At 38.6% G+C, this 13649-nt stretch overlaps 2 protein-coding genes across 2 annotated transcripts in view; one reads left to right on the top strand and one right to left on the bottom strand.

The window, feature by feature from the left end:
• Positions 1-1304: 1304 nt before the first annotated feature.
• Positions 1305-2324, bottom strand: LOC108771058 (uncharacterized). Its single transcript, XM_018522950.1, has one exon. The coding sequence runs from the start codon at positions 2322-2324 to the stop codon at positions 1305-1307; it is 1020 nt and encodes a 339-aa protein (XP_018378452.1).
• A 7483-nt stretch (positions 2325-9807) lies between these two features.
• The window catches only part of LOC108771057 (major facilitator superfamily domain-containing protein 6-like), a 5485-nt gene continuing 1643 nt past the window's right edge, over positions 9808-13649 (top strand). The window contains exons 1-6 of the mRNA XM_018522948.1: positions 9808-9938; positions 10475-10776; positions 11044-11383; positions 12228-12418; positions 12521-12654; positions 12764-12876. Of these exons, the coding sequence (XP_018378450.1) occupies positions 9881-9938; positions 10475-10776; positions 11044-11383; positions 12228-12418; positions 12521-12654; positions 12764-12876 (1138 nt within the window). The 5' untranslated portion in view covers positions 9808-9880. The remainder of the gene's footprint in view (positions 9939-10474; positions 10777-11043; positions 11384-12227; positions 12419-12520; positions 12655-12763; positions 12877-13649) is intronic.

Below are 13649 nucleotides of genomic sequence, written 5' to 3'. Positions count from 1 at the left end.
ACACAAACATTTTGTGTCAAAAATGTTTTTCTTTGTGTGACTACACAGAGATTATCTCGGTGAAAAAAAAACGTACGGCGTTAAAAAATATATATTTTGAAGATAAATGTTGATACTTTCAGATGGCGTAAACGAAAGTAGAAAAAAAAATTTACTTCGCTAGCAAAAAAATCACAAATATGCCAAAAACGTCAATTATGACACCTTTAACCTCACTTTTCTCAAAAACCTGACGTGATAGAGCAATTCTGCCGCCGGATTAGGATTCAGCGCGAAAAATTACGTAAGAAAACATAGTTACATCCCAATCAACTTTCAACACCTCCAATTTTGCAAGCCTGTGTTATTTAATTGAGTAATCTAAGAGTTTTGTTTGAGCTCGACATCAGGCTTAATACTCCAATAATAAATAAGACTTTAGTATCAAATTGGAAAATAATCATTTAGCAAAGAGATTCATTATTATTATTGTTAATATTCCCAGCAATTGAGCTGTTTCATCACTTCATACCTTTTTAGTGATAGGATATGGAGGAGGATTAAGGAAAACAGAATATAAAGCTAGATAAGTGCTATCAGGTTTATTAATTGCGTAGCCTACAATGATACGCCTAACATTTTCACCGGCACATTGGCCGTAATAACCGGGCGGCTCCTTCCTTGGCGGGGCCTGTCGGTTGACGGCTACCGACCTTCTTCTTCTTCTAATATTTAAGTGGCCCAGGTTCCGGCGATAGTGAAGACCGGATAAACGTGGCCAATCTTTTCCTAGACCCCTTCAGCGTTCAAATAAGCAGGAAAGGGTGTCGCAGAGCTATGGCGAGATGTCTATCGCCTTGAAAAAAGAAGATAGTAGACGGCATAACTTGGATGATGGTTGCTCGAGTATGGGAAAGATGTCACTAGAGCATGACGGCAAGGATTCCTTAAGGTGCTTACACAAAGGACCAAATTTATCTCTAGTGCAAGGGCAATAGAATATTATGTGGTTGGCATCCTGCCTAGGGTCCCCACAAGGGCACGATGGAGAATCCACTATATTTTTTCTGTGTAAACTGTAATTTAGGTTGTAGTGATTGGATCTCAGTCTATTGACCAGCACTATCTCCCTCCTGTTCAAAGCTAATTTGTGATACCATGGGGTGGGTTTAATCGGAAAGAGCTCTGCATATTGTGCTCCAGTACACAATGCTTTTTGATCAAGGAAGTTATTAAATCGGCGTTTAAAGTTGGCGCGTGCTTCCGCTTGGGTGTCCGTGAAGGGGGTTTTGAAGCATCCTCTAGGGCCCGATGAACATGCCTCTTTAGCTGCCTCTGTCTGCAATCTCGTTGCCTGGGATGCCTTTATGTGCAGGAATCCAATATAGCTGACAATCAATTCCTTCAGATTCCGGCTTAAGCAATGTTTGCTTGATTCTGTGGATGATGTAGTTCCCACTGATGATTCTGGCTGAGCTGATAGCCTCCAGTACACTACGTGAATCCGAAAAAATGATCACCCTCGTCGATCCTGCGTCCAATGCAATAACTAGGGTCTGTAGAATGGCCCATGCCTCCGCCGTGAACACCGAGGCACTAGTAGTAAGTTTGTATTTAAAGCAGCCTCCCAGTTCCGGGGAGAAGGTCGCAGCGCCAGCGCATCCATCCTCTGAGATTCTAGATCCATCCGTGTAAAAAGTAAGCGCTCCTGCACTAAGGTCAGGTAGTTTGCTGAGGAATTCTTGAGTGATTTCTTGGTTACTACGGCCTTTAACTCTTATTATGACTTCCCCGAATTTCTTGCGGAATATAAGGGATAAATAGTCGCGCTCAAAAGCCGGAAGAAACAAAGATCTGTGTAATTCGGGTAATTCACATTTATTAAAGCAGAAGTTTCTAAAGGACAAAGATTTGTTTAACGCATATGCTTTATGTGAAGTGGTACGAGCCGCGTTTTCTAAACGTTCGAGGCTATGCATAACAGGAAGGTTTATTTTAGACATACATTTTAATACAAAGTTTGCGCTCAGGAGGTCGAATCTAAGTTTAAGAGGTAGCTCTTTGGTTTCACACAAAATGACATTAATGGGCGTAGACTGTCTGTATCCCATGGCTATTCTAATCGCCCTGTATTGGAGTCTTTCAAGTTGTAGAAAAAGGTTGGAGTTTCTATGCCACGTGAAAATCTGACAGGCGTACTCTATGGCACCCCTGAACACCGCTCTGTAAATACTAAGAAGGCACTGGGGGTGAGACCCCCACCACACAGCCGCAAGCGATGAGATGATCTGTACAATAGCTCTGCCTTTCTTAATCAGGGACTTGAAGTGAGATGAGCCCTTCATCCTGCAGTCCATGATCACGCCCAGAAATCTTGCCTGCTCCACCTTAGGGATCTCTTGGTGGGAGATAGAGAGAGGGATGCCTACTGCTCTTTTTTTGCTTTTTATGAGAGAAGACCATCCATTTGGACTTTGCAGGCGAGAGCTCCAAGCCTCTCTCCCTCAGGAACTCCTCAACCTTGTTCAAAGAGAGTTGTAGACTTCGTTGCGCGTCCGCCGGATTGGTAGCAGACGCGTATATGACAATATCGTCCGCATATTGAAGAAACTCCGTTCCCTCGGACATACACCCATCGATTTTTCTTAGCGCCAAACTAAAGAGTAGCGGGCTCAGTGCTGAGCCCTGTGGAGTGCCCTTATATGCGAAGTTCTTGTCACTAGTAACGCCATCCTCTATGAAATGAACAGTTCTGCAGGAGATCAAGTTTTCCACGAACTTCCTGATGCTTGCCGGGGCGCCTATAGCTTTCAGTTCGTTTAAGACTGCCAAAGGGTGAATGTTATCAAACGCTCCGGTGATGTCCAGAAAAACAGCTACCACCACACCCCCGCCGATGAATGACGCATGGATGTTATTGGAAAAGGTAGTTAAGCTTTCCACGCATGATCGTCCAGGACGGAACCCCATTTGCTCCTGGGGTAGAAGTGATTTATGCTCCGTAAGCCACAACAGCCTCCAGTAGACTATCTTCTCCATAAGTTTGAGCGTGCATGAGAGCAGGGATATAGGTCTCATACCAGAATTATCCGACTTAGGGATAAAAATTACTAATGCGATTTTCCATTCTTCCGGGATGATTCCCTTTGCTAGAAAACTGTTGAAAAGCTCCAATAAGAGATTCTTGAATTCGTTGGAGAGATTGTTGATGATATTATAGCCAATGCGATCCAAGCCCGGGGCCGATTTCTTGTTGGAATGACTAATGGCTAAATCAAGTTCGTTGTATGTAATAGGAAAGTCAATATTCTCTATCGTAGAATCGCCACTGAGGTCATCTTGTTTCATCTCTTCTAAACTTCTGGTGAAATCCTGAAAGCAAGAAGGGGGGCATAGCTTCTGTTTAGCTAATTCCAGATTTTTCCTCTCCTCAAGCGGATCGTAATTGCGGTTAGAAGCCTGAGCCAAATTACGGCGCTTAAAAGATTTGATTAGCGACCAAATTTCAGCCGTGGGTGTTTTACAAGTGAATGATTCCACATACCGTCTCCAACCCTTTTTTTTCTCCTTGTATAATACTTTAGAGCACTTTGCTCTTGCTTTTTTAAAAGCCATAAAACTCTCAATCGTGGATTTCCTTTGCCAGCGTTTGGCCGCCTCCCTGCGAATAACAACAGCCCTCTGGCATGCCTCCGTCCACCACGGAGGAGAAGCGCGTCCGTTGGGTTGAGAGATGGTGCGTGGTTCTTTATGTTTGCTGTTGCTACATTCTGATGCAAGGCTGACCAGGTGATTTGTTAATTTGGTGTAGTTCTCACATTCATTGTCACCAAGCGAGCTAAGAAAAGATTCGGCTTCCAGGGCTTTCTGAAATTCAATAAGTTCTTTGGAATCTAGACGTATACGATATAGGTATCGCTTTTTTGAATTAAGACTTCTCCCGACTTTAGTCGTAACAGGGTAATGATCACTGCCGTAAGTGTCATCATTTGTACAGACCTCACAAAGAGGAGCAACGCCGGATGTGGCTATGGTTATGTCAATGACCGAGGTTCTTGAGCCAGGCGGAAGCAAAAGAGTAGGCTTCTCGTCGCTCATTATGCATCCGTTAATGCCCTCCACTGCATCTAATAGCGACCTTCCTGCCTTGTCCGTGGTCGAGCACCCCCATGCGGAGTGATGAGCATTGAAGTCTCCAACCAGGATACAGTTCTTTTGAGCCTCTCCGAATTGCAGAAAATCCGCGTAGAAATGGGGGCTGATTCTGCGGTTGGGGTGACAATATACATTCATGATAGCGATGCTGTCATCATCTGATATAACCTTGATGGCTTGTAGCTCGACGTCCTCATGTTGTAAATGTGATGAGTCAATTGTGCTAAAAACAATATTATTTCTTATTAAAATGCAAATGCCTCTCATACCTGAGTTGCTGATGTCCGCTCTAATAACGTGAAATCCTCTGAGGACAAAGTTCGTCGAAGGATACATCAAAGATTCCTGAACACAGATAATATCGTAATCATTACAGATTCTCTGCAGAATGGGTAGCTTGCCACGCAGCCCACAGCAATTCCACTGTAGGATGCTAAACGACCGTGAAGCCTTCTTATTGTTGGTGAAGAGGGCTGTATGATGCTGATGTACCAGTGGAGTCAAATAAGTTGCTTGCTTTTAATCCAGAAAAGAGACTGAAAATAGACCCCAGATTGAAATTAGAGCTGTTAAACATAGTCGCTAACCTTTGTAAAAATTCAATGATGAGATCGATGAACGATGTGAACTGTTGGATGTTAAGGAGACTTCTGAGATTAATGAGGAAGTCCAGTATTTGATCCACAATGCCATTGCTCTCGTGATGCCAGTTTTGTCGCGAATACTCCTCTTGAGGTGAGCCTGACACATCATCATTAGTCCTGAGCGGGTGCTGGTTGTTAATATATGAGTGACCATTTGCTGATAGAAGAAGTTCCTTGTGTTTTTGCAACGTGGATGCGTATTTATTCGAGTTGTATGCCGGTTTGTTGGAATCACGAGCGTGAGAGGTGCACTCTGTTGGAAGGGTTTCCATACTAATAATTCTTGGTTTATTTGTAGGACGTGTAGAACGTGCTTGTGAAGATAAGATATCAGCATAGCTTCTTTTCTGAGGTGAGTCGTGCTCTCCTGGATCTTCATCCCTTAAGTTATAAAATCTGTTAGAAAATTTATCCCTGAAATGATCCCTGTCTTGTTGTGTAGATCTTGAAGAAATGTACGGAAAGTTCCGAAGATCTCTTTTGGTAGAATATCCGTTGTTAGCATTAATTATCTTTCTAGCCTCTACCTGAGGAATGTTTTCATACGCTGCCAGATTGAGTACTTCTTTGTATTTGCGAATGACAGGACAGTCAAATGATGTAGCTAGATGTTCCCCCTCACAGTTGATGCAAGTGTGTGGCAGGTCTTTGTTGGCGCACACCACCGTGCTTCCATGCTCTAGACCACAGTATAGGCATCTGGGCTTTGTATTCTTACAATCTTTTCCGATGTGGCCCACACGGTAGCACACATAGCATATTCTTACCTTGGGAATATATGGTTCAACGGGATAGAGGGCATTAAAGAGAACAATTTCTTTGGGAAGCGATTGACCCGCGAATTTAATACATAGCGTTCTTGAAGGTGTGTAGGTTGGTTGGTTATTGATGATTGTACGGCGATTAAGACGTTGAATGTCTATAATTTTTACATTGGTGCGGATATTTTCTTTGATACAGTCCAACGGCAATGACTGATCAACCCCCTTGATGATACCCGTTCTAAGTACGCGAAACGATGGTATGAATGCTCTTAATTTGTAGTTTTCAAAAGCGGGGTTAGAGACCATGCGATTAGCTGCCGTCGAGGATTTTACTTCAATGAGCGCTTTACCCGCGCCTAATCTTTTGATGCATATGATATCGTTGGGCGCAATCTCCGTTACAATGCGCGAAAGAACCGAAAAGTGAATAATAGAGTTTTTGTCCGAATAGACATACACCGCAAAGGGCGCCAAGTCATTTGCCGAATAGAAGTGTGTAGTTTTGTGTGGATTGACCCGCACCGATTGCGACGTATTAGCGGTTTCCGGTTCTTTTCCTTTGTCTGTCTCTTTGCCGCTCTTGTTGACTGGAGGGGATGCAGCTCTCGCCAATGAGCACGAGTCTACCAACTTAACCTTATTTGTGCGAGTGTCGGCATCGGTACTTGACATGCCGCGCTTTCTAGATAGCTGAGCGAATTCCTGGTCAATTTCCATGGGCAGAGGTTGATCCCTACTTTCCGATTGACATTCAACCTTAGTCGCCAAAGATTTCGCCTCTTTGAGGAGGCTGGCAAGCGAAGTGTCTATGGTATGAGCATCCAAGCTCCCCTCTCCTGTGAATTCATTGGCCTTCTGACGAAAGGAATTGGGATTGGAATTCAGATGATGCGAAGTCGTAACAGGGGATCGCGACCCGTTCCCGGAAGGGTTAACAGAATCGGAAATGTCCTCCCCCGTTTCCTTGCCCGGGGGCGACGCCCCGAACATAACCTGCCTATTCACTCGACTAAACTGCCGATGAGAATCACGCGCACAAGACTATCAATAAACCCGGCCAGCCACGCAGGCCAGCAAACAACCGCCGCGAACCCGAGCCTCCCACACAACGACTCCTCACGACACACCTATCTACGATCCACGATCTCGAAGCAATCCACGTCCGAACACCTCGAGGCGCAGCGCGCGAATCGCGACGGCTACCGACCGGGTGCTCGCCGGCAGCGGGCGGCCGAATCGGCTATAGCCTAGAGTCCCTATAATGAGAATCAAGACATAAGACCGGAAGGACACCATTGTTGGGCGCCGACTGGAAACAGCACAAATAACGCGTGGCACAAATAGACGCGTTCGCGCCTGTTTATACTACTACTATACCATGAAACAGTTGCTCACACCAATTTACAGATTCAATAACACATCGAAAGCGCCTAAAAATGGCGGCGACCAATCACGAGGGCGTCGCTTCTTATGTCTTGATTCTCATTATAAGGACTCTACTTTAGCGCTGCGCAGTTCGATAGGGAGCGACGCGCGGGGCCTGGCCTCAGGCTTCGGCGTGACCGGTACCCCGGGGAGTACCCGTCTATATCGGGGGCCACAAACGCGGACGGCTCCGGCGGGAAACAGCGAGGTTCGAATTCCCCGACCTTTTTAAAGTCCCTATCCATCCGCCATATTTATATCCGCTGTCCCGCGCGATTACCCCGTCTTGTTTCTACGAGAGAAATTATTGTTATTATTTAACCCGGTAATTTGCTTAGTTAGAATACGTATTAATTTAAGAGAAAATCGATCCAAAAAGAGAAGAGTCCTCAAAGAGACCTACGATGATAAAAGAAGGGCCGCGCGCTCTTACAAGCGCCAGCCGGTTCGAAGGAATGTAGGAAGAACCGCGCGCTCTTACAAGCGCCAGCCGGCTTGAAGGGTCGAAGGAATGTAGGAAGAACCGCGCGCTCTTACAAGCGCCAGCCGGCTCGAAGGAATGTAGGAAGAACTGCGCGCTCTTACAAGAGCTAGCCGGCTCATAAGGGGAAGGAAAACCTGAAAATAAGTGCAGCCATTTGTATTTTTTCTTCCTGTATTGCCATCCGTTAGAGATATTCCGAAATAATCTAGTGTATCCTTCCTATACCTAGATGAGATTAGAGAACAATGACTTCCAGGACTGATCATGGAATAATGACGACCATCGACTGATCATGATAATAAAACGCTGGGCTCGGTTTTCGCCCTGTTTATATAGGCGTCAATCGGTGGTGCCCGAGTCGAGAGGTAGGGGGAGCGCAATTTTCCCGGAATCGGCGTACGTGACCTAAACGAAAAATTGGCTTTTCTCCCCGAAATATTATTCGTGCCGGTGTAAAACTCGGCATGGTTTACGCGAATTTAATTTAAAATTAAGAAATGGGGTTCTTTCCGCGTTAATTAGCAGAATCTTTAAATAATTAACAAATTAAATTTAGGGCCTTTCTCCGCGGTCCGCGTAGTCTCTCTCCGTGGTCCGCGCTAGTCTGTCTCCGTGGTCCGCGCTGCTCCCTCCCGATTACCGGTCGGCACTCCCTAACGCGACTAATTGACATTATTTTTGAATTAATTCAAGCGATCGTGGCGACCCAAAGGCGATAAATTAACTAAAGAAACATATTAATGCAACAAGAGACTTCAAAATTAACCATATTCTTAGTCAGAGCAGCTGAAGTCCCATCGCGAGTCCGGGACGACGAGTGACATGCGCACTGCGGACCGTGATTGGTGCGCGATAACTTATTCCTATTTCAGAGGATTATAGTCGCTGAAGCGTTTAGAGCAGGCTAATTCTCTTTAAATACGCGTAGGATGGCAATGACATAACTGTCATAGCGTATGAAAATGAATTCTTTACTCTACGCGGAGTTAATTGACTTAGCATTTCGTCGCAACGGAATAGCACAAAGCACGCGCCCTACGGGTGCTCTGATTGGCTCTCGCAGCACGTGCGCCACGCGTCATCGGCATGACTGAATAGCGCGTCGCCAGGTAAGATTTCCCCTACGAATTTTGCAAGTTTAAAAGATTGTAGATAGACAATGTAAGAACGAAATTAATTCAGCGCAAAATAAAAAGATTAAATAACAAAAATATTCATGAAAATAAAACAGAATTATGTTTTGAAGAGGGGTCGGACGTAACAGAACATTAAAAAAAAATTATTTTGTAGGGAAAGCTTCAAGCTTTCACGATAGATAGTCGAAAATTTTCGTAATTTTTTTGGGGGGCACGTGAGAGATTCTTAAAGTGGAACGTCATCTTTTTCGGCTCGTAATTTTTTAAATGTAAAATTACCAAACCCACAGAAACTCAAAAAATATAACAACCTTTCGAAAGTAGAGATATTAAGCTTACTCCTTTTTTAAATTTAAATTTCGTTCATTTTGACGAAGATATTGTATGTACAATTTTGAATTAAAAAATACGAAGAAACTTTTTTCCCGATCCAATATATACATATATGTTTGTATACATACATCAGTGTTACTGCTTCCGCTTATACAGGGTGTCCCGAACTTTTTTGTCAATTACTTTTATAGATAGCGGACTAAACTGAGTCGAAAAGTCCTATATCATTTTGCAATTTTCACAATAGTTAACAAAATATTAATTATTAAAAATTGCAAAATATTGGTCTTGAATAATTTTTTACTCAAATACTATCAACTTTACAGAAAAACTGCAACAGACAAAAATCATTTATTTTCTTTTCATAAAGTTCTGAGAATTTTTTCAGAATTTTTTATCAACTTTTTAATATTGCATTTTCTTATTTTTAACAACATGAGAAAATACGGTATCACAAAATTCTAAAAAAATTCTCAGAACTTTATAAGAAGAAAATAAATTATTTTTGTCTCTTACAGCTTTTCTATAAAGTTCATAATATTTGAATAAAAAATTATTCAAGGCCAATATTTGGCAATTTTTAGTAATTAATATTTTGTTAACTACTGCCAAAATTTCAAAATGGTAGAGGACTTTTCGACTCAGTTTAGTACGCTTTATCTACACAAAAGTGATTGGCAAAAAAGTTCGGGACACCCTGTAGAATCCCTATAATTGCAAATTATTACTTTTGATATCTTTTATTGCATTCCAAAGTAATTTTTACCGAAGTAGTAAACTTTACTTTAGAATAATTATTTATAATATACTATTACATAATACAAAATTGCTCGTTAATACTTAAAACAATTGTCTTTTTACACTTCACTTGCAGTTCAGAACGCAGTATTAACTTAGTGCATTTTTGTGAGAGAACGTTAAATATAAAATTTATTGACCGATTAAATTTGTATATAAGCAATGAAAATTAATTACACTGAATTGCCTATAAAAGTGCATTTTTTTTTCTTTATGGCGGGTTAGTAATTATCAAATATATAACATCTCATAATATACTTCATTCTAAGATATTTGTATCATTTTTAAGAGACAAATTAGAAAAGAGGAAGATATATATATCCATGTATATATTTATAAAAGTGTTTATAACATTTTAAAAAATTGTAACAAAAATTGTAAATATTTAACTTACGGTTTAAAAAAACATAAATAATATTACAACTACTATTAATATAACTACAAAAATAAATCCTATATATATTAATTATTTAATAAATTACATTATCAAGCACCACACTGAAAAAAAGGATTAGCTGCTGCAACAAATTAGATGGTAAAATATGGCATATCATTTTTAATTGGCCGTAGCAGCCAATTTTTGGTTGCGTTAGCCTATCCGCAATGTCAATATAGGATTTCGATAGGTTAACATAGCCAAAAATTACCTGCTGCACTCAATTAAAAATGTCATATTTTACCATCTAATTTGCTGCAACAGCTAATCCTTTTTTTCAGTGCACCGTAAATACAATTACAAAATTTTTTTTATTTTAGCTACAGGTGCCATTTCGAGATATCTGCCTGTTTACGGTAAACAACTCGGCATTTCACCATTAATTATGGGTAGCATTATCGCGATTGTGCCTATTGCAAGTTTTATCGGTAAACTAATACTCGGCTATGCCGCGGATTATTATCTCGAATGGAGAAAAGCAATTTTTATGGCATTGTTCGCCATGACAGGTGCAAGTTACTTTTTAATGTATTTTTTACCGCCTCTACCCGGTCCAATACTACCGGATCATGAGTTTCAAAACGTCTCTTGGGACTCGTTACTGCCTTGTGACACAAACTATGTAAGTTTTCATTTTCTTGTAATCGTAAGTTTTCTTGATAAAAAATACGAAATTAATTTTAAAATCTCATTTTTGCAAAATTAAATTGTTTATTACATATCAAAAGGTGTTTCATATAACTCAAAAGTGCCTTAAAATTTCAAACAATTAAAATTTCTAACAATTGTTAGAAGTTTTGAAATTTTAATAATACATAATTATTACTGTTGGCACAAAACGTATTATTAACTCTGTATTTAAGAGTATTATTTATTCTTTAATTTTAAGCGTGCAACAATGTCATTGTGTAACGGTGCGAAAGATACAACGTGTCATTGGATATGCAAGGATATGAATTTTTCCATGCGATTATCTTTTCATGCAACCAACAAGGAAGCAATTATTTCATCAGACACTGCATGCTTATTAAATGTTAATAAAGCATCGTTGTATCAGAGAAATGTAACAACGAATTATAATTGTAACGTTAGCTGTGATAATTTTGAAGATGATCAATGTTTATATACATCTACTACTTTCTGGGGTTTTGTTATCTTGATGCTTTTTGGCGAAGTTGGTTATCATATATCCCTCAGTGCAAGCGATGTTATTTGCTTTGACATATTAGGTAAATAATTTCATAAGCCTATAATATATTTCCATATATCAAAGTTTAAAAAAGTAATTCCGTAATAAATTAAATTAAATTGATAAATTAAAGCACCAGAATACTTCGAAATTTTATAGAAATTTATTTCAAAGAGCGGAATTGTATATCCGACAGAATGGGCAACATTTCGATTAATTTATAAAGCTTATCGTGCGTGAATGTATTGTTTTTATCACGTATTCTCGATTATTCAACATAATAACATAAACATGAGCAGATATAGTCTACAGCGAGATCCATTAAGTCGAGACGTAGTTAAGTGTATTATACATTCCTGGCGGAAAAAAAATGTTTACGGAAAAATACAAAAAAATTACGTAGATTAGAGACAAGATTTTAGAAATTCTTAATTTTTCCTAAATATTTGTAATAGGATGTAGAGTGAGGTTTGTTTGTCTTATTGTTAGAAATTCTCAATTTTTGTAGATATTCGTAGTAGGACATAGAATTTTTTTAGGGCGAAGGATTTCTCGGTTTTTCGAACAAACGATGTCACTTTACGTTATCCACCACGAATATCTATGAAAAACCAAGAATTTCTAAGAATTTGTTTCAATCTATGTAGTTTTTCGTAAAATTTTTCTGCCAAGAGCATAGCAGGCAAATATTAAATATTGACTTTCTCGAAAACAAAATTTGAGATGAAAAATTATTATTTTATGTTTTCTCTCTCTCTCTCTCTCGACTTATTTTTTCATGTAGAATCTCTATTTCGTTGTACTATCAGATCACAAACACTGTATGTAATATATATTATCTTGTATAGAAAAAAAACACTTTTCAATAAAGTTTAATCTCTCAGGTGAAGATGGACAAATGAGGTACGGCAGACAGCGATTATGGGGTACAATCGGTTCTTCTCTTCTGTCACTTCTGTCTGGTTTAACAATAGATTTGTGGTCGCAAGAGAAAGTTTACAAAACTTATACACCAGCGTTTATTTTAGTGTTTGCATTTATTTGTATCGATTTAATATGTTGTAGAAAATTAAAGGTATATTATATGTTTAGAAGAAAAAAAGACAATAGTACATATATATGCAATAGTATAGTTTTTTATTTTATGTTCTTAACTATCATGTAATCTTCTTTGCAGTTGCCACTGTCAAAATCGCCGAGTATATTAAAAAATGTATATGCAATTTTAAAATTAGTACCAATTATTATATTTCTATGTACTGCTATGTTTGCTGGCATTTTTGAAAGTCTCATGGTTAACTTTTTATTTTGGTAAATTCTTTTTCTTTATCAATATATGATCGTATATTCGTTAAGTTTTTGTGCAATAAAACGTAGAACTTTATGTCGGGTTAATTATATTTTAGTAATTAATTTTTAGGTATATAGAAGATCTTGCTATGGTAACCGGTTATATGAAAAAAGTTAAATTAATAGAGGGTTTAACATTATTCTCAGGTTTGCTCGGGAAAGTAATATCCTACTTTATGTCTGGTAATGTTAAATTTTTTTTCATATATTGTTACATAAAGTTGTACAATTATTGTGTAATTGAAATATTTTGTTCTACAAAACCTGGTAAAAAATTTTTCATGCATGAATATGTATAAATAAGTATAAACATACATAAACACGCATAAATATGCATAAACATGTATAATTATAAATTAAATAAGTCCATATATGTCCATATATGTTCATATATCCTTCTTTTTTTTGTAAAATTACTGTTTACTGTAATAGAAATAATAATAGTAAAGTGAAAACATAAAAAACAATTAACATAAAGACATAAAAAAATAATTAAAGGAATAATTTTCGCATTGTTTATTTTAGAAAAAACAAGTTTGGAAAAATGTAAAAAAAATTTCTCATACATAATTATACATAATTTTACATATAATTATACGTAAGTAATTTTTTTACATTTCTTCAAACTTGATTTTTCCTAAAACAAACAATGCAAAAATTAGAGGAAATCGCCGATACTGACATAGGTCTCCTAAAGTGACACCCTCTTATTTTTCGGAAACTAACTATTGCACTTTATTAATACTAATAAAATCATTATCTGTTTAGCTAATTAAAGAAGTACAAACTCATAATTCGTAGGTTTGTGGCTTGTTTCTATATCAAATCAGCTAAAAACGAATTCTACAAATGTGAAAATAAAATTCTTACGATTTTCTTTTGCAAATTGTGAGGTTTAAATAATAGTAACTATATTATTAATAATATTACATCATTTTAAATACTTGTAGTTTCCG

Source organism: Trachymyrmex cornetzi, unplaced genomic scaffold (genome assembly GCF_001594075.2).
Source record: "Trachymyrmex cornetzi isolate Tcor2-1 unplaced genomic scaffold, Tcor1.1 scaffold1383, whole genome shotgun sequence".
NCBI lineage: Eukaryota > Metazoa > Arthropoda > Insecta > Hymenoptera > Formicidae > Trachymyrmex > Trachymyrmex cornetzi.
The sequence above is the reverse complement of the archived record's forward strand: the minus strand, read 5'-3'. Positions and strand labels throughout refer to the sequence as shown.